Source organism: Dipodomys ordii, unplaced genomic scaffold, assembly GCF_000151885.1.
Source record: "Dipodomys ordii isolate 6190 unplaced genomic scaffold, Dord_2.0 Scaffold88, whole genome shotgun sequence".
Taxonomy (NCBI): domain Eukaryota; kingdom Metazoa; phylum Chordata; class Mammalia; order Rodentia; family Heteromyidae; genus Dipodomys; species Dipodomys ordii.
In genome coordinates this window covers 2,605,217-2,632,152 of record NW_012267304.1, presented here as the reverse complement: position 1 = coordinate 2,632,152, position 26,936 = coordinate 2,605,217, and the positions used below count along the sequence as shown (strand labels likewise).

Below are 26,936 nucleotides of genomic sequence, written 5' to 3'. Positions count from 1 at the left end.
GTAGCATATATCACTGCCTAATTCTTCTGGTGTCAGGACAGTTCTTTTCAACTTCTCTTTTGCCCTGGTTCCCTCTGATAAGCTAGCTGACTTACAGTCTGAATTATTGCCCTTAAAAAGTTTAATTGCTATTATCCTGCCCATGCAATTGTAACCCCTCTGTACAGTATGTTCACAAATAAAATAAAATTAAAAAAAGTTTAATTGCTTACTACCAATTCATTTTTCTTTTCTTTTTTTGTTTCTGTTTCTTTTTTCCCCAAATCTTTGATTTTTTAAATAGGGAATTCTTCAGCTTGAACTTCCTCATATTCTGTTTGAAATAAACATATTTCTTTAGGAGATAGCTTGGGACCTTTCTGTTCTTCTGAACGTTCTTTAACCTAAGGCTAAATCTTTGAGCCATTGCTTCAGGGGCTGGGCTGTGGTAGTAGCCGATTGTTTTCTTTATTACCTCTTCAAAAGTGGAACTTAGCCCTACAAGTGGGCTTGGTTGAGGTAATCAGGGTGAAGGTGATTCAGAACTCAGTATTCTCAGTTATTTGTGCCTAGGGTGAAGCCTCTATCCAAATAAATGGGGGCTGGTTAACAGATTTAGCCCCCAAATTCTTGGCTGTACTCACTAATAATTCTACACCTTCAAATCTTATTTGAAGGTGGTATGAAGTGTTGGCTGCTTGTCCCTCCCATTGAGATATTGTACCCTTGATTGAGAGCAGTGGGCAGGTTTTTGTGAATACTTAGTCTTTTGCTGTATGCCCTTAGGACAATTTCTAGTTTTCAATTAAAAAAAAACACTTTCTGCCTGTTAAGGATGTTCACTGAGGAACAGTTTTGCAGGACTTCTTCTACTACAGCTATGGGAATGGATGCCTTTCTTACATCGATTTTTTTTTCAGTCACATAGGGTTTTTGTTTGTTCTGTTATGATAGTGCTAGAAGGCTAGCTATCCTAAACAGTCCTACCAAGATATTTTTGTAATCAGGTTTTTACTAATACTTGTTTTTATCTATTAGTTTTCAGGGTTCTTGCTTTTTCTTGCCTTCTTTTTTCTGCTATTCTAGAGCTTGAACTCAGGGTCTGGTCACTGTTCCTTAACTTTTTTTTTTTTTGCTCAAGACTAATGCTCTACCACTCCAGACACAGCTCTACCTCTGGCATTTTTGGTGATTAATTGAAAATCAAAATCACATAGACTTTCATGCCCCAGCTGGTTACAGACCATGAATCTCAGATCTCAGCTTACGAAGTAGCTAGAATTACAGACATGATCCACCAGCGCCTGGCTTCCTTACTTTAAATGAATCTTGTGATAGAGGTGTCTTCTAAAAAGGTTTTTTTTTCAACAACGTGTATCTGATCATTATTTTTTGTTTTAGGTTTGGCTCCAGTATCTGCTGTTTCTCTACGCCTAGATCACTCTTCAAGATGTTTCCCAAAGTACTGAATACTCATAACTTAATAACTACTGAGGAATTCTCATGTAAGTTTTTCTCTCTCCAAAGAAAATACTGTTATTCCCAAGGAGGCCATTTAACTCACTTTGCCAATATAAGCTATGGTTCCATGGCTGTTCTGCATCTCACAAGTCATCATTGTATTTGACTGTTATAGAATCAAATTGTTACGGCTTTAATGTAAAGATTTAAAAAAAATAATTAACATGGTTGTTATGCCTTAAAATAGTGAATTTAAGCATTTAATTTGTTACACTGTGGTGTTTTGAGAACTACTTCATGAATCTACTGAGACCAGAAAGTGGGAATTTTTTCAAATATATCATATATATATATATGAAGGACATAAAATGGGAATTAAGTGTTGAAGCCTGGGTATAGTTATATTCATGTGTTTAGATATGTGCCACCATGCCTTTCTCAATTTATTCTTTAAGGTTTACTTACAAGTCAGACATCAGTGGCTCACGCCTGTAATCACAGCTATGTAGGAGGTTGAGATCTGATAATCATAGTTCAAAAAGCCAGATCTGTTAAGAAAGTCTGTGAGACTCTTATCTCCAATAAACTACAAAAAAAGCCAGAAGTGGAGCTGTGGCTCAGTATTAGAGTGCTAGCCTTGAGCATAAAATCTCAAGGACAGTTCCTAGACCCTGAGTTCAAGCCCCAGGAACAGCACAAAATAAATTTTTAGAAAATAATAAGTTTACTTACAGCCAGGCTCTCATTGCTCAGGCTTGTCATCCTGTCTACTTGGGAGACTGAGAACAGGATGATCTTTTCTTAAGTCCAGCCCAGTCATAAAAGACTGTGAGACCCCTTTCTGAACCCATAGCCGAGAATGGTAGCACATGCCTGGTCATCCTAAAATATGTAAGGGACTCAGACTGGGAGGATTTCTGTTTCAGGCTACCCTTGGCAGAAAATTCTATCACTCATCTCAACAGAAAGAAGCTGAAAGTGGTGAAGTACACTTGGATTCCAAGCTGTGACTAGAAGACTAGATATACAGAATGTGGTCCAAGCATGTGCTTGGGTTGAGAGTAAGACCCTGTCTCAACATAACCATCACGAAAAAGGGCTAGAGCCATGGTTCAGAGGTAGAATGTATGTGTAGCAAACCCTGAGCCCTGAGTTTAAACCCTAATAATGTACTGACAAATCAAAAAGCTTATTTAGGGATGAAATGAATATTTCTTCAAAGCTGGCATAAACTAAAAATCAACTCCCTTTATGCTTAATTATTCCTAGGCAGAGATATATACTATCTCTATAACTTTTTTTTAGTCTTATCAATGCTTGTTGAGTCTCTACCATGCTGTGCCTAATTGGCCAACTATTGAAAGCTATGAGAAGTGTGTGTCATGAGAACTTTACAAGTAAGTGTATTTTCAATAAATGTAAAACATACTGGTAGCTCCAGTAAAATACTGAAAAAGGAACTGATTTACTCATGGGTTGAATCATTGAAATATGAATTGTAAGACTCAGAGTCTGTCAAAACCCACTCCTTATGTATCCAAGTATTGACATCCTTTCTGCAGATGGATATCCTTGCAATTAGTATATCACTTAGCACCACTCCCATAAGCCTGATATTCCCAATCCTAGGTGTTTTCCCTACTCACCATTCTTCCCACATGTATTTATTTATTTCATTTCAAACAGTTTTCACATGTCTGCATATACAGATTTAGAGCTCTTTGAGATTACTCTGCCCTAGGAATAATCACTACAGCTCTAAGAGAAGCTTCCTTTTTATTTATTTTTTATTGTTATTGTAAAAGTGATATACAGAGTGTTACAGTTACAAAAGTCAGATAAGGAGTACATTTCTTTTTTTGCCACTCATGGGACTTGAACTCAAGGCCTGGGCACTGCCCCTGAGCTGCTTTTACTCGAGCCTAGCACTCTACCACTTGAGCCACAGTATCAATTCTGGCTTTTTCTATGATACTGAGGAATTGAACCCAGGGCTTCATGCATGCTAGACAAGCACTCTACCACTAACCACATTCCCAGGCCATACATTTCTTTTTGAACAATGTCATGCCTTCTCCCTCTCTCCCAGTTCCCCCTCACCCCACCCATAAGTTGCATAGTTCACTTTCAACATTAGTGTCTAGTAAGTATCCCTCCTCCATTTTTCACCCTTTGTCCCACAATTTCTGTCTCTCTTTGCCCTCTCCATGACAGATAAATGAACAAACAACAAAAAAGGAAAAGAAAACAAAAATAGCAACAAAGAAAAATAACCTCCAGTTATCATTCCTTGGACTTCATTTCGATAAATAATATTTTATATGATCAGAAGCACATAATTGTTGCACCTTTGTGATCCTCTCCTGAGAATATCCTCCCTTGGTCTCTGTGTGAATGCTTAGAGACCTGTATAATTTATCATCCTGGTGTATATTTATTATAACCTCCATTGTCTTTGCTTTCAGATTTGTAGGCAATATTCTAGTTGCCAAAATGAGGGAAACCATGAAACCTATGTTTCTTTGGGTCTGGCTTACTTCATTTAAGATAATTTCTTCAAAGTCTTTCCATTTCCTTATGAATGGTACAATATTATTCTTTCTGACGGATGAATATAATTCAATTGAGTATATGTACCACATTTTCTTGATCCATTTGTCCACTGAGGGGCATCTGCATTTATTCCATATCTTGACTATGGTACACAATGCAGCAATGAACATGGTTGTGCTGGTGAAGCTTCCTTTTTATTAATCTAATTTTTTCCAATGAGAAGGTTATGATGTCTAATCCCAGCATGGGGTAAGGTATATAATTATCAGGAGCAGGATAAGAAAATTGGATGATAGGTAGGACCTTTTAAAGTTTATTTCCACTATTTTATATAATGATTTTTAAGACACCAAAATGAAGTTTATTTATTTTGGGGGCCAGTACTGGAGCTTGAACTCAGGGTCTGGGTACTATCCCTTAGCTTTTTTGTTCAGGGCTAGTACTCTACCACTTGTGCCACAACTCCACATCTGACTTTTTGGTGATTAATTAAAGATAAGAGGCTCATGAACTTTCCTGACTGGACTGTCTTTGGAACTGTGATCCTCAGAACTCAGCCTCCTGAGTAGCTAGAATTGCAGGTGTAAGCCAGAAGTGCCCAGCCAGAATGAAGTTTATTTAAATATAAAACTAGATTTAGTATGCCATTATTTTGTATTACTTATATATCTATGATAATATTTACTTACACAGGCAATATTAATTTGTTAAGTACTTTAGCCTAAAGTTGTAACTTACAAAATCAGACTGAAAAATCCTTCACTTTCCATTCCATTACTGCTTTTGATACTAGTGGAAATATTGTGATTTGAATATGCCATGCCTATTTTATGCCTTTTAAAAATACTGTGAGACATAAAGAATATACTGTGTAAAATGTTCAAATAGCCATACCTTTTGTGTGTTGGTTCTGGGGCTGAGGGACAGTGTCCAGGCCCAGAGTTCAGGCCCCATGATTGACAAAAAAAAGTCTTCCTTGGAGCTGGGCATCAGTAGCTCCTGTCTAATCCTAGCTACTCAGGTGGCTGAGATCAAGAGGATCATGATTTGCAGCCAGCCAGGGGTGAAAAACATAGGAGAGGGCTAGAGGTATGGTTAAAATGGTAGACTGCCAATGAGCAAGCTAAATGCCCCGAGTCCAAACTTCAAATCCTGGTGCGGGGGGGGGGGGGGGAAAGGGGGGGTGGCAGGAGGGAGGGGAGAATCTCCTTGAGATGAAGATATATTCACTTATATGAAGGATTCTTTAAAAAAATCTTTTTTATTTTTTTCCTTGAATATTGGTAGGTAGTATTTACTAATGTTTGATTGATTTAATGCAGTTGGTCTTTTGATAATATCATTAATTTTCAGCATTTCCCAAAATAATTTCCTTTCAGATAAGATTTTGTTTTTCAGATGAAAAATATGTTGAAATCTATCTTAAAGAATACAGTCCAGGATCCAATCAGTGCTCTCACTTATGTTCCAGTTTGTAGTGACCACAGAGATATGATGATTGGTTATCGTCTTCTTATTCTACCTTCACTAGAGCTAACAAAAAGAAGAAGAAATTAGCATATACATCTTTGTGCCAAAAGTGAAACGGAATCTTCTGAAAATCTAGTATAGACATTGATCTGGCACTGTTTCCTCAAAGGAGGTAGAACTGAAGAATTGTTCATAAGGAAGTTTTAGGACTGCCTATGTGAAGTAGTACATATGTTGAATTCAGTTATTTTCTTTTTATCTAGGTTTTTCTTTTTCAGCTGCCCACTGCTGTCCTCTCTTGCTGCCTTCCTGCTTTATACCTCCTTCCTACTTTGGATTTGTTTATAGCACTTCGTTTCTGCTTTATGGCCTTCTTGTCTTTTCTATTGTCTCTACCAACAGTTTGATTCCTTCTACATTTTGGGAGAGATTTCCATTTCTGCCCCTTGTTTGATTATTTCCGCATTTCTGTAAGTATTTATGTAAGTATTCAACTTATTTCTATCTAGAGTTGTACTCTTCTATATTGCTAAGCTTTTCAGAATTGGATTCTGATCCACCTCCACCTTATTCCTGTTGAGTTTTTTTGTTGTTGTTGGTCGTAAGGCTTGAACTCTGAGGTTGGGCACTGTCCCTGTGCTCTTCAGCTCAAGGCAAGCGCTTTACAGCTTGAGCCACAGCACCACTTCCAGTTTTCTAGTGGTTTATTGGAGATAAGAGTCTCACGGATTTTCCTGCCCTGACTGGGTTTGAACGGTGATCCTCAGATCTCAGCCTCCTGAGTAGCCAAGATTACAGGCATGAGCCACCAGTGCCCGGGTAGGCACTAGAGCTTTTTGTACCAGACTCTTCCTTGAGCTAGTAGCACATAGATGGCTTCCTGTGCTTCACATGCCTATCCCTGGCTCAATCAACCATGAACCAGGAGCAAAAGCCTGAGTGGTTGTGTGTACCTGTTCCAGCAGCAGCAGTGAGGTCAGTCAGCTCACTTAGTGCATGTGGCAGACCACATAATTTCCCTATTCATCCTCCCAAAACCCACAGTTTTCTGAGCCATATGCTTTAAATGTGCAGGGTACAATGAGAATCCAAAGTGCTCTCTAAGTTCAGAAAGAGAAAAGAGAACTAAGTAAGAGAGAGGAAAGCAATAAATTTGAGATTGAAGACTTTAAGCTAGTCTGTGAAGTATATTCAGCCTTACATGTAGAAGAGGCAAGACATTATAGTAGAGGTGTAGCAGAAAGATAGGAAAGAGGTTCTGAGCTGTACACAAAAGTTTGCTAGGCTTTTGCTTGTTAGATGGGAAAGATGTATGTCAAGTGTTATGCTCAAGATAAATAGGCACTCTCCATTGATGGAATATATATTGGCAAAATGATTCTGATAGGGCAATTTCACAAAACATATTAAAATTGAAAGCATTAACCCAGAAATTTCATTCATAGAGATTATTTACTGTTGTGTAAGTATGCCAGAAATAGATTCTGTGTAAATTATAATTATTCTTTCCCCAAGTTTAGAAGAATTTACTAGTGAAGTCACCTGGGGTTTGGATTTTTGTTTAGGGGAAAAATTTTGCAGATTGATGGCAGTTTCTTTAGTGCTTAAAAATCTGGCTATGTTTTAATTTTTAATGAATTAATTCAGGAATTTCAGGTTTTCAGCAGGGAAGTTAATCCAGATATTTGGTCTGCTTTGTATCACTGCATAATACAACAGTGGTGAGTCCAAATCCACAGCTTTGATTTCTACTTCACATTTTAGCAAATACCTCTGTAGTTTTCATTTTGAGTGATCAAGGTTTTAAAAGAAACACGTTTCTCTTTCTTACTGAATCATGTATTTTGTTTTCCAGCCACAACTTCAACAACTGCCACAATCACGGTTCCCACCAATACCACTACTACAACCACTAGTGGCTTTCATCTGAATCTACACCCATGGATTCATTTCAATGTTCATTCGATTGCTGCTACTACATCTGTGCCGTAAGCATATTTATTTCAAACAAACTGGTCTTGTCAACTATTTTTTATTTTAGTCTTTAACATACATGTGACAGTATGGAAGTTCCTCAAAAGACTAAACATAGAGCTCCACTATGACCCAGCAATACCACTCCTGGGCATTTACCCAAATGACCACAAACAAGGCTACACCAAAGCCACTAGCACAACCGTGTTCATTACAGCATTATTTACCATAGCTAAGATATGCAGTCAACCCAGTTGCTCCTCAGTAGATTAATGGATCAAGAAAGTGTGGTATATATGCACAGTGGAATTCTATTCTTCTATCAGAAAGAATGACATTAACTCATTCATAAATATTCAATTTTCCCAACATCATTTGTTGAAAAGCTGACTTCCTCTACTTACTTTTGCACCTTTTCTACATTTTAAAATATAAATAAACTTATATTTATTTGTATATGTATCAGTTAGTTGTAAAATGTGCATACAATCTATATCGACCAGACTCTCCCCTGTTTTCCTCCCCATTTTCCCTTCCCTCTGCCCAAACCAATCTTAACCAATAGGCTTCATAAAGTATTTAACCATATTCACCCTCCTGTCTCCTCTTTGTTTATCCTTTCTCCTCCCACTAATACCTACAATGAAAACAAAACATTCATTTCACCTTTCTAACATTTATAGTTCATGTTATTGTTCAAAGGGACTTCACTACTGTGTCTCACATGTACTGTACTTTGATCAAATTGACCTATTCACTTCCTGTCACTATCCTCAACCACTTACCCCCTGTTATTCAACAGTTTTCAATGCGTTTAATTTTGTTGTCTCCATTCACAGATATAGTGTATTTTGAGATTATTCACCTTCTAACATTGTTTTTTCCTTCTCCCTTCTTATATGAAGCATTCCTACAAGTATAACCTATAGGCACACATGTACACATGCGTGGGCACATGCAGGGTCCTGTGTATGTTTATATGTATATATGTTTACTTTCAGGTCTACCATCCATATATGAAAGAAATATATGTACAATCTTAGTCCTTCTGAATCTGGCTTACTTAGTTTAAAATGATGTCTCTACAGACACTCATTTCCCTCAAAATGATATAAATTCATTTTTCTTTATGATCAAATACTTTATGAAATGTATGTACCACATTTTCTTGATAACATGCAATAGTTGTAGAGAATCTGGGATGTTTCCATAATTTAGCTAGTGTGACTCATGCTACAATGAAGATGGTGTACAGGTATATCTATTGTATCCTGACATATTCCTTCTGATAGATGTCCAAGAATTGTATGGAAGGATCAGAGCAAAGGTGTCTAGTTTTAGTTTTTTGTGGAACCTGCATTCTGATTTCCACAGTGCTTTCACTAGTTTACATTTCCCACATCAGTGTATAAGTTTCATTTTCTCCCACATCCTCACCAGCATTTGTTGTTTGTGTCCTCAATAAAGGCCATTCTGACTGAGGTGAGATGAAATGGGCCATTTTAATATGCGTTTCCTTTATAAGATGTTGAGCATTTCTTCATGTATTTAATGGCCTTATTTATTTGCTCATTTGTAAATTGGGTTGTTTATTCTTTCAGACTTTAATTTTCATTGTTTTGTTTTTGTTGCAGAGCTTAAACTGGGAGTTTGGGTGGGGCACAAAATGACTTGCTTACTGATGGCTGGTACTCTACCAATTAAGCCATGCCTCCTTCCTGCCTTTTCTTTTTTCTGGTTAAGTAGAGATAGAGCCTCAGATTCTTCTGCCTAAACTGGCTTTGAACTGCTATCATCCAGATCTCACCTTTCTGAGTAGCTAGAATTACAAATGTGAGCCACTCTTACCTGGCAGGAGTTTAATCATTTTAGTTCTCTGAATATCTGGTTATCATATGTATAGCTTGCAAAAATTGTCTCCCATTTTGTAGGCTTCATCATAATGACCATTTCCTCTGTGGTGTAGAAGTTTTATTTTGTTTTGTTTTAATCCCATTTGGGATTATTTGCTTATTGGAATTCTATTCAAGAAGTTACCACCTATATGTTATGTTTTAGGGTTTTACTGTGTTGCTGAGGAAGGTTTTGAACCTGTGCTCAAATGGTCCTTCTGCCTCAGTTTCCCAAGTACCTGGAAATACAGATGTGCACCCATCATGTCTGATGCTTTTGCAGCTTTCTTAAAATTCAATTCCTATCTCTTATTGGTACCTATCACTCCAACAGGGCCTGTTTCATTTTTTGACATTCTTTAAGATTTTTTTCCTTTATCTTGATGACTTTGCAAATTGTATTGATTGAAATGTCTAGACAGCATTATATATGTGGGATGATTGTTACTAGGACATTGTTTAATATTTTTATGTACATGTGTGTGTATTTCTATATGCACTTTGATTTTTTTGAGAATTTTGTCAAAATTCATGGGGGATATTGGTCTGAAGGATTTTATTTCCCACATTTGGTTTGGATATCAGTGTAATCCTTACCCTATAAAATGATCTTGTAGGTATACTTTTATTTTCTAAAAGAAATTATAAGAAGTGGGAGTTGATTTATTAAATGTTGAGTAAATTCTCCGGTGAAACCTTTAGGGCCTAAGTAATTCTTTTATGGGATCTTTTAATGTTTCTAGATCTAGTCAGGTTACCTAGTTCATCACCAGTGCTTGGCTTCCATTTTGTGTGTGTATGTGTGTGTGTGTTTTAACATATTACTTTGTTTACTTTTCTTACTGGTTACTTTGGGTATTAATTAAATATACATGTGCAACTAGTAACAATGTAGTCATACTGACATTTTAGCACTTTGAGTAAATTGTAGAAGCCTTATTACAATTTATTCCTTTAACAGAACATCTTTTTAAGTATAATTGTCTAAATTATTTCTTCTGTGTACAATGAACATAACAAAATGGAGGTTTATAATTTTTGTCTTAGCAATCAAATATCATCTAAGAAATTTATGAGAAATAGAATAGTATGCTGGGCGCTGGTGGCTCATGCCCAGGAGGCTGAGATCTGAGGATCGCTGTTCAAAGCCAGCCCAGGCAGGAAAAGTCCGTGAGACTCTTTTCTCCAATAAACTACTCAGAAAACCAGAACTGGCGCTGTGGCTCAAATGGTAGTGTGCTAACCTTGAGCTGAAGATCTGAGGGACAATGCCCAGGCCCAGAGTTCAAGCCCCATGACCAACAAAAATCAAAAATAAATGAAAGAAACAGACTAGTATATTTACCCTTCTTTTCACCCATTTTGACATTCTTTTTCATTTATATGATGCTCCTAATCTTCAATTTTCATTTCCTTTCTGTGTAGTGAATAATTGTCAAGGGTAGGTATGTTAGCAACAAATCAGCTACATTTTACTTGGTATGAGAATATTTTAATTTACTCCTATTTCTGAAAGACATTTTCATCAGCTACAGAAGGCATTGTTTGTTTGTTTGTTTGTTTATTGTGAGAATACCGTACAAAGGAGTTACAATTACATAGGCAAGATAATGAGTACATTTCTTTTTTTTAATTATTTTATTGTGAAAATACTGTACAGAGGGATTACAATTACATGGGCAAGATAATGAGTACATTTCTTATCAAGCATTGTAGCCTCCTCCTTTGTTTCCCCTTCCCATCCCTTCCCATCCTCCCCCCAACCCCACCCAATCCTCCCTGCTTCCTCCCCCCCACCAAAGTTATAAAGTTCGTTTTTGACATAACGACTTGTACATTTCTTTGTTGCAATGGGTCCACCTGTATCCCTATTTATGAGTACATTTCTTATCAAGCATTGTTGCCTCCTCATTGTTTCCCCTTCCCATCCCTTCCCATACTCCTCCCCGCATTGTTTGTTTTAAAAGTATGATTATACATTAAAAACATGATCATACTGTATCCCTTTTATGGTATAGCTCAATAGTAACTCCTGTGGTGACATATGCTCGTCTGAATGATATGACCAGGAATGTAAAGCTTGAGCTACCAGATGAAGACAAGAAATTTCTCCAACTGGCCACCCAAGTCAGTATTTGGGACCGTAAATTGGATGCGAATCTTGAGGAGGTAATCTACCTGCATTGTATAAGTATTTTTCGATGAACACAAGAAAATAGGCAAACTTTTTTTGTGGTTAGTTTTCTACTGAAGTACTGGTGTGCAGTTTGAAAATATTTTTCTTAGGTCCTAAGTCCCTCAATTAGGAAATGTTTCATATTTGAGATATATTTGAGAAAATAGTGCTATGAAATGATTAAAGTCAAATAAACTGTTTCATTTTTATTTCTCTCCAAAGCTTACTGTCTTACATGGAAGAATGGAAAAAGTGAAAATGCATCAAAGAAGGTAGTAGAACCATAGATTTGCTTGGTTGTGAAATTGAAGATCTATTGTTCAGAGATTTTTTTTGCCTTATAATTTACTTACATTGGTTTTGTTACTCAGAATTTCTTTCATCAACGCTTCTGCTGACTTGTTTCATTCAGATTGAAACTTGAACTGAGCTGTCTGATGGTAGAGCAGAAGGAGCTACAAGAAATGCTGAACCCTATTGAGACCTACATAAAGCAGCAGAATGAGGACCTTAATGTGGAAAATGACAATGAGGAATCTTAGAAGATGTAAGTATCTGAGTAAAGACTGAGGAATGAGGCACAACTTAGCTTCCTTTGAGAACATTCCAAAAGAGAGGGGAAAATTGGATCCACAGTCAAGTGATAAATGTTGGTAGAAAAGGACAGATTTTTATAGGTGACTCTTTTGTGTTTATCTTTTCTGGATACTTGGAAATGAATTTTGTTTTTTGACTTTTTGCACATTGTGACTAATCTCACACTTATGTATGTCTACTCCAAAGTCCTTATATTTGTCAAGTTTGCTCTTAAATTATTTTATTTGAATAGTGTCATTGTATTGTGGAATATTTATGGCGTCTTATCTACATTGACTCTTCTAAACCAAATGATTTGCTATTTTAAAGGCAATTTTTTATATCAGTATATGCTACAAAACTTTCAAAAAATGACTTAGCTTTGTCAATGTTGTAGGCAAGGTGTATTTTATTTGTATACTAATCAGTCTTTTCAGTCTTTGATGTCTGTGAGTTTATTGTCATTCCTATCGTGATTTTATCACTGTGGAACCTAGATTTAGTAACCAGATGAATTTAAAGAGTATTAGGCAACCTTGCATGAAATACTTATTACTACATAATCTAAATTGAGACTAATTACCCTCATCAGCAGCTTACTAGTTAGTTCAGATTGAGCTTTTTTTGTTGTTGTTTTGTTTTGTGTTCTGAGACAGGTCTCACTATTTTTTCAGGTTAGTCTCAAACTCCTAAGTTCAAGGAATTCTTCTGCCTCAGCCTCCTGTTGCTGGAACTGCAGATGCATGTCATATACCTAGCTGAGCTTATTTTTTATTCCATTATTTTGTTTTGTGCTAAAAGTACCGGGGCTTGAACTCAGGGATTCACACGCTTGCTTGGCTGTATTGCTCACAGATTGCACTGTACCACTGTGCCATGCCTCTGGTCCATTATTTTTGTTCATTAATTAATTGAAGGTAAATGTCTGCTTTGGTGGATTCGAATCTTTGATCCTTTAATTACAACCATAAGCCACTGACACACAGATTTTGAGCTTTTTTTTGCCAGTCTTGGGGCTTGAACACAGGTCCTAGCCACTGTCCATTAGCTGCTTTTGCTCAAGGCTAATGCTGTATAACATGAGCCACAGCACCACTTCTGGCTCTTTCTGTTTTTGTGGTACTGAGGAACTGAGCCCAGTTTTATTCATGAATGCTAAGGAAGTACTCTACCACTAAGCCACATTTCCTACCCCTTGAGCTTATCTTTAAAAGGCTTACAAAGTAAAATTTTTTTTTCAGTCATGGGGCTTGAACTCAGGGCCTGGGCAATGTCCCTGAGCTCAAGGCCGGTGCTCTACCACTTGAGACACAGCACCACTTCCTGTTTTTCTGGTTAATTGGAGATAAGAGTCTCATGGACTGTCTTGCTCAGACTGGCTTTGAATTGTGATCCTCAGATCCCAGCCTCCTGAGTAGCAAGGCTAGAAAATTAACTTTTTATTAGGGACATTAAATGTATTAAGTACAGCTAATTTGCACTGGCTCTAATTCTGTTTCTGTTTTCATATTTCAACCTTTCCTAATTTATCTCTTCTTTCCTTCCTTTGTCTCTCCCTCCCTCTTGCCTTCTTTCCTGCCTTCCTCTTTGTTGAGGGGGAATAGTACTAAGTTTTGTATATTCTATTGTTTTTTTTTAGAAACAGTTACATTTTTGGTCATAATATTTTAACTGTGGTTTGAAGAAATCTTTGAAAGGCTAATTCCTTTCCAATTACTTCTTTTTAGTCAAGTTTATATTTTGATAAAACTTTCACCAGAGTCTTCAACTATTTGGGAAGCAGATTGTCTATAAGTACTTTGGTGCAGAAAGTGAGTAGATGATACTAACCAACAAATTTAATTGAGTCTTAATTTTTATAGGCATTAAACTTAAAACGCCTTAGTCCACTTTAATTTTTGTAAACATATTTATTGAGTAGGTTAGGTGTGTATGTGTGTGTGTGTGAGCGCATGTGTGTAGCAAATAGGTTGAATGAAACAGAATTTAGACAACTAATCAGTTTGTTGTGCAGTTCAATTTATGTACCTTTGAGTATTTTAAAGTTCATTTCTTAAATCATATTTGTTGCATGGTGGAGTGTATTTATATTTATATAAGGTTTTACTTTGAAAATGTACATATACTTTTTCATTGAAGACAATTCAGCATTTATTGATTAATGTTAAGTACTAGTTTATGTATACCTAAAGGCTCTTTGAATGTATTTTGACCTTCAGTGTTCCTTTGCTTTAGGGCTTACTTGAACATTAGGCAGAAGATAAATAGGTGACAATAAAAGTGGCAAAGTAGATTTTTAAAAATCCTTCATCTTTGGAGTCTTAGAACATGGTGGTAACATGGTTATGAATAGTGTATCTATGAGGCTGCACCACTAGTCATAACTGAGACTCCCTGAGAAGGTAATGAGAATTGACATAAATGCAGTTGTCAATTTTGTTCTTATATATCAGTAATAGTAAATGTGGAGAAAACATTTCTTGTTCACCCCTTTATTTCATAGGCCTTTGCAGTGATAAATTAGCAGAAATTATCAATGCTGAGCTGAATAGTGCTGAAACTGGGTTTTTAAACCCGAGGGAGGCCCAAAGTCTAGGAGCCCATTGTTAGGTATGGTCACTCACCCCTATAATGTCAAATAAAGAAACATGGTGAAGGACAAAGAAAGAAAGTTTATTACATATAGCCGTGGGACAATGAAACTTCAGAACAACTTCAGCCATCTTTGGGGTTGCAGACATTGGTCTCAAGTTAAACAGAGAGAATTGGGGGCAAGAGGTGAGAAAGGTATAGTTAAAACAGTCTCACTCAAGTCACAGGTATGGCCTGTTTGACTCTATTGGCTTGGTGGGTGGTCTGTAGCTTTTGTCTGTTCTCTTCATGGTGATAAGATGACATTACTTATGTGAAGGGCAGTTTGCCTTTTGTCACAAGATGGCTATTAGTGAATCCTGTTCTTCCTGGAGTCCAATTGATTGTAAAGTGACTGCAGCAGGGAATGACTCAGAACAAAGGGCATAGATTTAAAGTGAGGGGGCTGAATGTCCAGCTTTTAGTTACTTCACAGGTACTGAAAAATCATCTTTTAGTTGCCTCTTAAGTGTCCCAAAATCTCAAAAAACATTACTGGTCACCCAAATACATTTTCAAGTCCTGCTGATATGACTGACCCAGTGTTTGCAGCTTTATTTTGTATTTAAACAACCAAAGTTAGTAAGAAATCAATGGGCCTTTTAGTTAGTGACCTTCTTCTATCTTTTGCAGTCTCCTTATATGACTCCAGAAATACAGTTTTCTTGCATCATTACTGGAGCAGTGAATACATAGAGGTAGACATGGCTGTGAGTTTTTTGTGATTATTCTCAGGATAATACAACAATGACTCTTTCCTCCCAGTATGCTCAGGATTTTCTCCCTTGTTAGGAGAATTAAATATATCCAGCTACTTATTTTTTTCTGTTCACTTACTACTTGTTCATTTTTCCTTTTACATACTTATTCATTCATTTAAATATGAGCAGATATGTTTGAATCTGTTAGATATATCCAGGCAAGCCTTAATTTGTGAATAGGTTCTATCTTTAAAAATATGGTGTTAAATATTATCTTAACATTTTTCCATAGAAATTACATTAACTGTGATCATTAGCTTTTCACCTGTCCCGTAGAATATAATGCAGCTCATAATGTAAATGCATTGCATTATGGGTGTATACAGCTGAGGCTTCAGTTACAGTCAAGGTGCTGTGGATTAATTTAGCCATAAGAAAGTATTGGTTTTTCCCTTTTTCTATACTATAATTAAAAGAGCTTATTTTCCCTACTTTTCCCTATTGTCTTAGTAGCTAAATGGAGTCCTCTTTTCCCCCACTCCCACTCTGTAGCAGTAATAGGAAGAGGAATCTCCCATTATGGGAGCCCCTATTGTGCTTTTGATCAATTAATTACAAGTAGAAGTGAGGCCAGGATCTGGATAAATGAGAATGAATGACATACACATAAGTGGTGATTATTCTGTAGTAAGCTCTTTGTCCAATTATATCCAGACAGTTCTTTATCTACATACACATTACCAGCTTTTTTAATTATAAAGAGACAGTGTGTTACAGTTGAGAAAGCATTAGAATTTTGTTTAAGTCACTTAATCTCTGAGTCTTAGCTTCTTTTGCAAAATGTCAAGGATAGAATAAATGATCTTTAAGTCCCTTCTAGCTATAAAAATTATGCCATTCTATACTTCAGGCAAATCTAAAGTTGAACAAAGACAAATATAAATTAGTCCAGGATTATTCATGCTGCTATCTCCCTGCATTCACACAGATGATTAAGAGTGGTCAACTGTAGATTTTCTTTTAATGTAATATTAGATCATTATCAAAACCTAAAATTGCTTTGTTGTAATAGAATTTTGATGCATAGATAAATACATGCAGATTTAGACATGAAACAGAGCTTGATGTTTAGTCCCTCTGCATTGAATTAATATAAGGAGATGTTCTTAGCAGAATAGGTAAAAGGCAATTATAATCCTTTATCCTCTTTCTCTACTTAGCCCTAGATTGCTTTATTTTATTTTAGTAGTGGATCAGAAAGTGTTGATTTTTGTTTTTCCTGACATGAGTGATTGAGATGTTTAGGATGAGTGAGTAAAGGATAATTATTGCTTGAATGCCGTAAAAAAAGAAGCAAGAGTTCAGCAACAACTCATCTCTTTTTCAGATAGCATAAATCATTGAACAGGAAACAAAAACATTTTCTGAATGATAATATTCCTATATACAACTTATTGTACCTACCAGTATGTTACTATGGGCCATAGATCAGAGTAGAAAAATAGCACTTATGTGTTCCAGTATTCATGGAGATGGGATTCACCTGCCTACTTTCCTCTTCTTTTTTTTTTTTTTTTTGGAGAATGGAAGAAGCCATGTGATAATTAAGTTTCTATTAAGTCACTTTATACTACAGATTTATTCAATTATATTTTTATATCATCTACAAAGAAAATTAAATCAGCTATATTTACTAGTACCCACTTACATTATTGGTATTTTTTTCCTACTCTATGTTGATAAAAAATACTGGAACTATATCTATGTAGATTTCTATATTATGTCTTATTTAATATTGTTTCATAGTCCTTTCCAAAACTTTTAGCAATTTATGGAAAACATGAATTTTCATGATACCCTTTTGTTAGAGGAAACTTCACCGGTATGTACTCAATTTTTTTGGGGGGGGCAGTAATGGGGCCTGAACTCTGGGCCTGGGCACTGCCCCTTAGCTCTTCAGCTCAAGGCTAGCACTCTACCACTTGAGCCACAGCACCACTTCCAGCTTTTTCTGCTTATGTGGTGCTGAGGAATCGAACCCAGGGCCTCATGCATGCAAGGCGAGCACTCTACCACTGAGCTACCTTCCCACCCCTCAATTTTTGATTAGTAGAAATATTGTTTCAATTTTTGACCAATGTAACATAGCTCTGTAATGACCAGTTATATTTAGATTTGAGTAAGCTCCAAGAAGTAAAAACACTGAGTGAAAAGATACAAATATTTAGAACTTTTTGACACATTCTGTACAAATTTACATTTTGGAAAGTTGATCCATTTTATATTACTACAGGCTATATATTAATGTTCGGTTTTCTCCACATAGTTTAAGCATCCATAATTAAAAATTTTGAAGAAGTGCTCCAAACTGTGAAACTTTATGTGATGACATGATGCTACAAGTGGAAATTTGGAATTTCCACTGGGACCTCATGGGATGAGTTATAGTCAAAACACAGATGTTTTGGGGCTGGAGATAGAGCTCAGTGGTAGAACAGTTGTCTAGCTTTTGAGATGCCCTTGGTGGATCCTCAGCACTGCAAATAAACAAACCAAAGTAATTTAAAATGTAGGAATAGTAAAAATATTATTTTAAATTATCTTCTAGCTGGGAACCAGTGGCTCATGCTGTAACCCTAGCTACTCAGGAGGCTGAGATCTGAGGATCACAGTTTGAAGTTAGCCCTAGCAAGAAAGTCTATGAGACTTATCTCTAATGAAGCACCCCCAAAAAAGCTGGAAGTGGAGCTGTGGCTCAAATGGCAGAGTGCTTTAGCAAAAAAGCTCCTAGACAGCACCCAAGCCCTGAGTTCAAGCCCCATGATTCACACACACACACACACACACACACACACACACACACACACATCTTCTGATTACATGTATAAAGTATATATGAGATATAAATTCTATTTAGGCTTGTCTTATTTCTGAAGTGTCTCATTATATATATATATATATATATGCAATATTCCTAAATTAAAGAAAAATCAAGAGTCTCAAACAATTCTGGTTCCAAAAATTTTGAATGTTGATAGTTCAACCTGCACTTAACAATTGAACATTATCATTTGTAAACTTGGTGATTTGATTGATAAATAATTTTTTTGTGTGTGTTGATCCTGGCTGGACCTTGAACTCAGGGCCTGGGAGCTGTCCCCAAACTCTACCACTTGAGCCACAGCTCCACTTCCAGCTTTTTGGTGGGTAATTGGAGGTAAAGTTTCACAGACTTTCTTTCACAGGCTGGCTTTGAACTATGATCTTCAGAACTCCACTTCCTGAAGAGGTGGGATTCCAAACATGAGCCACTGGCACCTGGCCTATTCTTAATTTTTTTAAATTAAATTCTGTCTTAAATGAATTGTTTTTTTTTAATGTTTTTTCTTCAGTTCTGTACTATGGTACTCAGTTTCTTATTGAATTTTAGGAGTCTAGCTCCTGACAATTACAAGATAATTAATTTCCACTAATATATAAAGGTAATGAGCATTGTAAACATGAAATAATTCATTATATTACATTCTCAGTGCATATCTTACCACAAAAATTAAAAGTCACTTCCTAATTTCAGTTCTTGTGTTTATTTTATGTTTACCACACCAGAATATTATTTGAAAGTCTTGGACTTTTTTTTTTTAGTTCTAGTAGAACTGCAAAATCTAAATGTCTAAGTGCATTCTGTTGTGGATTCCTCAGAGTTCATTGGTATACCAAGCTCTATATACGAAAATGTGACACAGTCAGATTGCATATTCCATGATCACACTTATATAAGAGCTCAGTTCTATTCATATTATTTATCTTATGCTCACAGTTGTTCTGAAGAACTAACTAGAAATTAATGAAAATAGGGAGGGTAGGAATGGGTATAGGGAATATTAATAGAAGCAATACTTCTTGTACATATCTTTAAATGTAGTTTGATTTAAGGACCATATAAATGTTTCATATACTCAAAATTAGAATTGAACCAAAAATGATGGGAAGAAAGACAAGTACTAAAATTGAATATATTCTGAATCCAAATCTATGTAACTAATTTATAATCTAGTCACTCAGTTCCAATAACTTTCTATGTCCTTAATAGCACGTCCAATCTTACTAAGCCTTTATTTTCCTAGTACTGTGGTGAACTCAGGGCCTCACACTTGCTCAGCTTGCTTACTGGCCTGCTTGAGCCACACTTTCAGCCCAGGCTTTTTGCTGGAAAATTGGATTTGAGTCTCTCTGACTTTTCTGTCCAAGTTAGCTTCAAAGTACAAGTCCTTGAGTAGCCAGGATTATAGGAATGAGCCATTGTCACACAGATTCCATTGCTTTTTTAATATTATTTTTCCTATAATTGAATTTCTTTCCAAATTAAAGTTACTACTTTTGAACTCTCTTGGTGTTTTCACCATTTTCACTGAGGGCTAGTGCCTGACACTAGGAAGGCATTTCAAAGGTTCAAAGAATTACATTACTAAAAAATCTTAAACTTTCTCAGTGAGGGCTTATTGTTACTTTCAGAATCATCTATATTACTACCATTTCATATATAGTAAAGAAAATGATATGTATATTGATAGCAATAGAAATCAAGATTTACATAGAAAAATAAGAGATATACGTTGTTTTTTCTTTCTTTGTATATTTGCACCATAAATTTGAATCATAAATATCAGTATTGAATTCTTATTTGTTGGTTCTATACATGGAAAAGACCATTAAGTAGTGAGCCAGTAGAGTCAGTAACAGTGAGCACACATTAGGACCTAGATTTTGGTTTCTAAGTACCATTCCCAGTAAAAGATAGCAAATGTTCTTGAGGAATTCTCTGATCTCAGGTCTATGGCAGAAAATGTGCAAGTAAGCTTAGGACTTTTTCTGCAAGAAAGTGAACATTGTTCAAAGACTAAAGACGTTAATATCAGAACACAGGATTGCTTGAAGGATTCCCATTGTCTTATTGGGATGATTTTGACATGAAAAAGAAAAACAGTAATAGATCATAATACACTAAGGGGGAAACAACTTTCAAGATCACAGTGATGCTCCAAAGAGAAGAGAGAGGAAAGGTATAGGTGAAAGTCTTTACAGAAGCATGTCAACTAGTGATTTTAGGAGGAATTATAGAATTAGGAAGCTACCATAATAGTTTTCAGTGGAGTACTTTTATTAAGTTCACTTCGGTCCTGAATACCCTGCCTCATTTATAAATGTTTTAACTGTCAGTCATTTCACAGAAGAAAAACATATCAGCAGGAAATGGACCAAATATAGACTCTAAGTTATTTAGCTAATTTTTTTAAAGACAGTTTTATTGCAGCATAATTTGCATGTGTCTTAATTGTACAGTTAAGTACATTGATCACAATTTTGTGTCCCCAGTATTAACAGTTGATTCAAGCAAGAATCATCCATGAATTCTGATACTACTTCTGAGTTTAAGATTATTGCATGGTATCAGAAATAATCACTTTACAGATTATAGATTTACACATTTACAGTTACAAAAGAGAAAATATGCCATTTCAAAAGCTATCTGACATGTATCACTTTAATAAAGTAGTCAAATTTGGCTTCACCAAAAGTGGGATAATTTAATATTATGAGCGTTTTAATTTGATTGATCATTATACAATATCACTTATACATATTATCAGACATTGTATAAGGGAGACATTTTAAAAGATAATTGCCTCTTGGACTCTTCAAAACTTCAATCACAAAACAAAAACCTTAAAATTACTAAAATTACATTAAAAGAGATATAACAGTCAAGTCTGTTAGCTTAATTATATATTGGTTCAAAAAATTGCCTCTTGGACTCTTCAAAACTTCAGCCACAGAACAAAAAAATTTAAATTACTAAAATTACATTAAAAGACATATAACAGTCAAGTCTGTTAGCTTAATTATATATTGGACCAAAACAAACACAAAAGAAATATTTAGGATAATTCAGTAAATTGAGTATTGTTCATTTTTCTAGGTATGAGAGTTAAGATTATGTACAAAAATACCCCTTTTCTTGGAAAATGCAAGCTACATAATTTAGAGAATTTCCATGAATATAGTTTACTTTTAAGTAATTCAGCCAAAACCATTTATAAAGGAAATAAAATCTAGTAATTTGTGACAGGTGGGTTAATCTAGGTAAGAGATTTGCAAGTGTGTGATTCTTACTATTCTCTCAACTTTTTCCTTCAAGTCAAGGTATCACCCCTTCATAGGTACATGACCTTAATTGTTACTTAGTCTCTCTCTGTACCTGTATCATCATTTAAAAGATGAGGGATAATAGCTATCTTTTAAGTGCATTATAAAGATTAAAAGAAGCATTGTATGATTTTCTTAGAACAGTGCATGGCCCATGGTTGGTGGTCAGCAAATGTTAGTTGCAGAACTGGTTACCGGTTTTCAAAATGTACTATGTATATATAAGGGAGGGGAGCGAGGCAAGAGGGGTCATAGGGCTTAGAAGGTAGCTATTAAATATAATTTAGAGAAGACAGTTCCAGGTAGATTATCATTAAAAACCACTCACCTAGAATAGTTGTGAGATGAACCTAAAATATAGAAGAACATCAATAAGTGGAAAACACTGAAGAATGAGATTGTACAAAGTCTTCCTATCTGTGGCATATTTTTCTGCAATAAACAGTGCTTTCTGAGTGGAGTTGAGAGGAGGGTGTCAAAAGGTAATTTATGCTGTGAAGAAAAAATACCGTGATTTTGCTCTTGGTAGGAATCCTCTTAGTCATAAAAGAACGCTCAAGGCTCTCAGCCAATGTTTCTTTTATAAAATTAAAGTAGTTACAAGGAATTTACTTTATATAACTGAAGCAATTGTGGCTCAGAGAGGTTGAATAACTTCCTTTAGAACACAGCTAATGGGAGGTAGAGCTAGGACAAGAATCTAGATTTCCTTATTAGCAGGACAGTATTTTTTTTCTTTTGGTGTACTCTTAAAACAATTCTAATATAAGCATCTCTGGATATACAAACAAATTTCAGTCATGTTTCTAACAGTAAAGGACAAGCGTTTTTGAAGCATGATAGTGTTTTGTATAGGATATGAGATTTAGGAGTCTAGGTGAAGTTCTGAATCAACACAAATTGATAAGAATAAGACAATAGGAAGTAATGATTACTGGGAATTTCTTTTGTGCTAAAAATTCATTTGAGCTGAAGAGACAATAAGATTTCATCAGGGTTGTCAACAGAGACAAGTCAAGCCATGATGAAGAATGGAGAAAGCCTAGTAATTCTTGATACTGCAGGCTTCTATTTTGCTATTTGCATCCAACAAGTCTTTCCTTTTCATCTCAGAAAATGACATGATCAAGAAATGGAGCATGACAGGGTTTAATTATGCTGTCTAAGAGATGCTTTTTCTTGTTGTTTTATTTTGATTTTTAATAGTTAATTGGATCATGTTGGCTGAAATTCAGTCTGTCGACTGAATTTTAACATTAAGGGAATCCATTTATTCACATTCAGATAATAGTTATAGAAAAACTAATGAATATGTTATTTGCAATACAAATACATTTTTACTAAAGAAAAATGTAACTTGTATACAAAATCAAATCTTTATTTTATAAGGTTGCTGGGAAATGCTTTCTTTGTGATTTAATATCTTTGATGCTGGCACAGATATTTCTAATATAAAACATAGCAACTATTATTCTAATAGAATCACATACTTAACTTAAAAAGCCAGCTTTTAAAAAGTGATGTTGATGTAATTAGCTAAGCTTGGTGTGGGAACTTACAACTTCAAACTTAGCTACTCAGAAGGTTGAGCTCTAAGGATCGAGGTTCAAAGCCAGCCCAGTCAGAAAAGTCCATAAAACACTTCTCCAGTTAACCACCAAAAGCCAGGGTAGAGCTGTGGCTCAAGTGGTAGATAATAACCTTGAGCAAAAAGTGTAAAGGACAATGTCCAAGCCCTGAGTTCAAGACCCAGTACCAGAGGAAAAAAAGAAAGAAGAGAAAGAAGCTAATATGGACAGGCTATATACTATGTGATTCCACCCACCCAGAATCGTTGTATAAAAGGAAAAAGGGAAACTGTGGAGACATTAAGAAGGTCTGGGGGAGGGATGAGTAGGAAAAACACAAATTTTTACATCAGTGAAAATAGTTTGTATACATTTCATTGTAAATTTTCCCAAACCCAGAAAATGTACAAAACCAAGAGTAAACCTTAGTGTAATTTATGGACACTGTGTGATGATAGGTTAATGTAATTTCATCTGTTGGAACCAATGTACTACTACTCAGTTGTGAGATGTTGGTGTAAAAGAAGCTGTGCATTTATGGTGGCAAGAGGAACATGAATAATAGATTACACAGTCCAATCAATTTGACATCTTGAGCAAGTTGTAGTAAAACCAGGTCCTTTTGTCCTCTAACCTATGGAGAATCAATAATGATAGGACTGAAGCAGAGAACATTAAACTAAGGGCTCTGGTAGCAAGTTATGAGATTTGATACCCACTGTTTACCATTATCTATGCCTCCTTTCTCGGGGCTAGCATAGGCAATTCAAAGCTGATAGTAGCCATAGTCAGATACCATTTCCTCCTGTTTTCTTTCTATAAAAGGAAAAACAAACAATATTATTTCCAGGTTGGCTAGATGACAGTGCTGCAGTCACACATCTGTCTTCTGAGCTGGCAGTCACTGAAACTGCGGCAGTTCTAGCTCTGCTGGGACCACTTATGACAGGGTTGGCAGTCCAAGCTAAGCCAATTTGTTATTCATTTTAACTTTGTAAAGCTACTAGCTACTTTCTTTAGAGGAAGAGGTACATTGGAGGATACACATTTCCTGTTCTTCTTATACCAAACCACTGTCATATCTACTAATATTTATTGAGCACTACAATAAAGGAACAAGTGGAAAATCCTATACTTGTCATTCATTACTTGAAAGTTCAATGAGCATTTTCATGACATCTTAATACTTTCATGAGCGATCCCAGAACTTCAAGACTAAAGCATATTTTATCTATAATCATTTCAGGTTTTGGGGAATAGCCCCTCATAATTATTTAGTATCTTCTTCCAACATTTAGACAGTTATTTAAGACAGAAAGAGGTAATCCTTGGAGTAATTTATAATTGCATAAAGTTGTAATGTTCCCAAAATACAATCCCATGAGCACTAGGTTAAATGTCTATGACCACTGTATTTTTTTCACGTAAAATATGTGTTATATAAAACACTTTTTAGGATCCACCTCTGTAAAGTGATGCAACTAAATGCTTCATTCTTACCCATTATTGATAGTTACTATTTGAAGAGATTGTTTCAAAATAGGGTGTTTTGTGTTTTATATATATATACAGACATATGTATGCATATGTGTGTGTGTGTGTGTGTGTGTGTGTGCATGTGAGTATGTGAGTATGTGTGCTTGCATGCCAGTCTTGGAGCTTAAACTCAGGATCTGTGCCCTCTCCTTTGAGCTTTTTGCTCAAGGCTAGTGCTCTACCACTTGAGCCATGGCTCCACTTACAGCTTTTGGGGTTCTTAATTGGAGATGAGCCTCACAAACTTTTCTGCTTGGGCTGGCTTTGAACTATGATCCTCAGATCTCAGCCTCTTACAGGTATGAGCATCAGTGCCTGGTGATGTAAGATATTTTAAAGAAGTTTTGGTACACAGAAGAGATGGTTTCAGAAAATGCTGCTATTGATTGCTTGCAGTTTTCTCATCTGAAGAGCATCTAGTATTGGAAGGCCAAATGATGCCTTTGAATTCCTAGAAATGCCCTCTTCCTCCTTCAATCTCTAGAAAGGAATCTTACTTGCTGATCTAGGTTGTTTCTTTTACCTACTCCTTTTCTCAAATTCTTTGGAAATCATGATGACTTTAGTTGATTGGAGAATTTATCTCTTGGTGTTCTGGAGTGTAATGTTCCACTTCAGGTACTTGAGAATTGAATGCCCTCTGCCAGAGATGTGGCAGGAACAGGAAGGCACTTCTGTTCACAAGGCTCACTTCCTGTCTCTCATTGCAGTTCATTGAAAGGTATTTTATGTCTCTCCTTTGTTTAGTGAGCCACTTGGTCATCTCTGCTCTTCTCTGTATAGACAAAATAGGTTCGTTGTCACACCTTTGTCCCTTGTTTTGAAAGAACTTCTTGTAAGTTAGATTAGGGTACCAAGATTAGAATTAAGCAGGTCTTTCATCCCTGTTAGGAGTGTATGATGGTTGACATTCTTAGGGCTCTTCTTCCCAAGCTTCCTCTTCTTTATGTAAATCCAGATTTGAGATACACTCAATGTATCTGCAAAATTAGATTTCTCACTAATCCTACTTATGTACATTTTGTGCCCAAATGAATTTCCTCAAGCTGCAGAGCCTCCCCACATGAATTATATGCAACATAATTTAAATCATTCCCAAATAGCAGAATCTATGTTGTTTGTGAGAAAGACACATTTTTTTCTCTAAAGTAATTTTCTTCCTGTGACTAAAAAATATAAATAACAGTAGAGCCTCACTATAATGCAATTTTAGGGACCACGTGCAATGACTACATCAAAGATGAATTCAACTGAGATATTTCATCAGTTAACTTTGTAGATGTCCTTCAGAACATGCTGAACATTTCAGTGAGGGGACAACATATAGTGTTATGTTGTATTGATAATTATTAGCTCAGTAATGTATTTTTGTTCCTTTTGGTAATACTGAGGTTGAACTCAACACCTCACATTTGCTAATCAAGTACTTTACCGCTTATCTATACCCACAGCCCTTTTATTGTAGTTATTTTTTCATAGAGTTTCATATTTTTGTCTAAGTTGGCCTGGATCATGATTCTCCTATGGGCTGGGGTGCACCACCATGCCCAGCTTATTAATTAAGATGAGGTCTCACTAATTTTTTTAACCTGTGCTGCCTATAAATTATGATCCTCTTGATCTCTTGAGTGTCATGGATTATAGGTGTGAACCACTATATATGGCCCCATATTTTCTATTAACATGAATTCATTATACATATCAATGAGTTTATAGTTCAATATAAGCACACAGTATATACTTTTCATTCACATGTGCCTGGCACACATGAAGTTTTCATGGTCCTTCACCATAACCAAGGTACAGACCAGTTACATGCCATACAGGGTTTTACCATGACCCAAACTTAACCCCAGTTCCTAATTCCTGGAAACTACTAGTCTAGTTGTTTGTAAAATTTTATCATTTTGTCATATCATATAAAAAAATCACACAGCATGTAAAATTTTGGGATTGGCTTTTTTTTTTCATTCAGCAAAAGAGCCATCTTTTTTTCATTCCCAAAAGAGCCATCTGAGTTGCTATGTGTTCATAGCAGTTTGATCTTACGTATTGCTAAGTAAGATTCTATGGTATGAGCATACCATTTTGTTTAACCTTGTGTTGCAGGACATCTGTGCTACTTCAAGTTTATAGTTATTATGACTAAGCCTGCTATGAACATTTATTCCCAGATTTTTGTGTGAACTTATAGTTGCATTTCTCTGGGATAAAC

The 26,936-nt window shown here is 35.8% G+C and overlaps 1 protein-coding gene across 1 annotated transcript in view; it reads left to right on the top strand.

The window, feature by feature from the left end:
- Nup62cl (nucleoporin 62kDa C-terminal like) overlaps window positions 1–26,936 on the top strand; it is a 63,214-nt gene that overhangs the window by 25,209 nt on the left and 11,069 nt on the right. Inside the window, exons 4-8 of the mRNA XM_013025840.1 lie at window positions 1,381–1,484; window positions 7,319–7,451; window positions 11,348–11,498; window positions 11,728–11,777; window positions 11,918–12,052. Of these exons, the coding sequence (XP_012881294.1) occupies window positions 1,381–1,484; window positions 7,319–7,451; window positions 11,348–11,498; window positions 11,728–11,777; window positions 11,918–12,047 (568 nt within the window). The 3' untranslated portion in view covers window positions 12,048–12,052. The remainder of the gene's footprint in view (window positions 1–1,380; window positions 1,485–7,318; window positions 7,452–11,347; window positions 11,499–11,727; window positions 11,778–11,917; window positions 12,053–26,936) is intronic.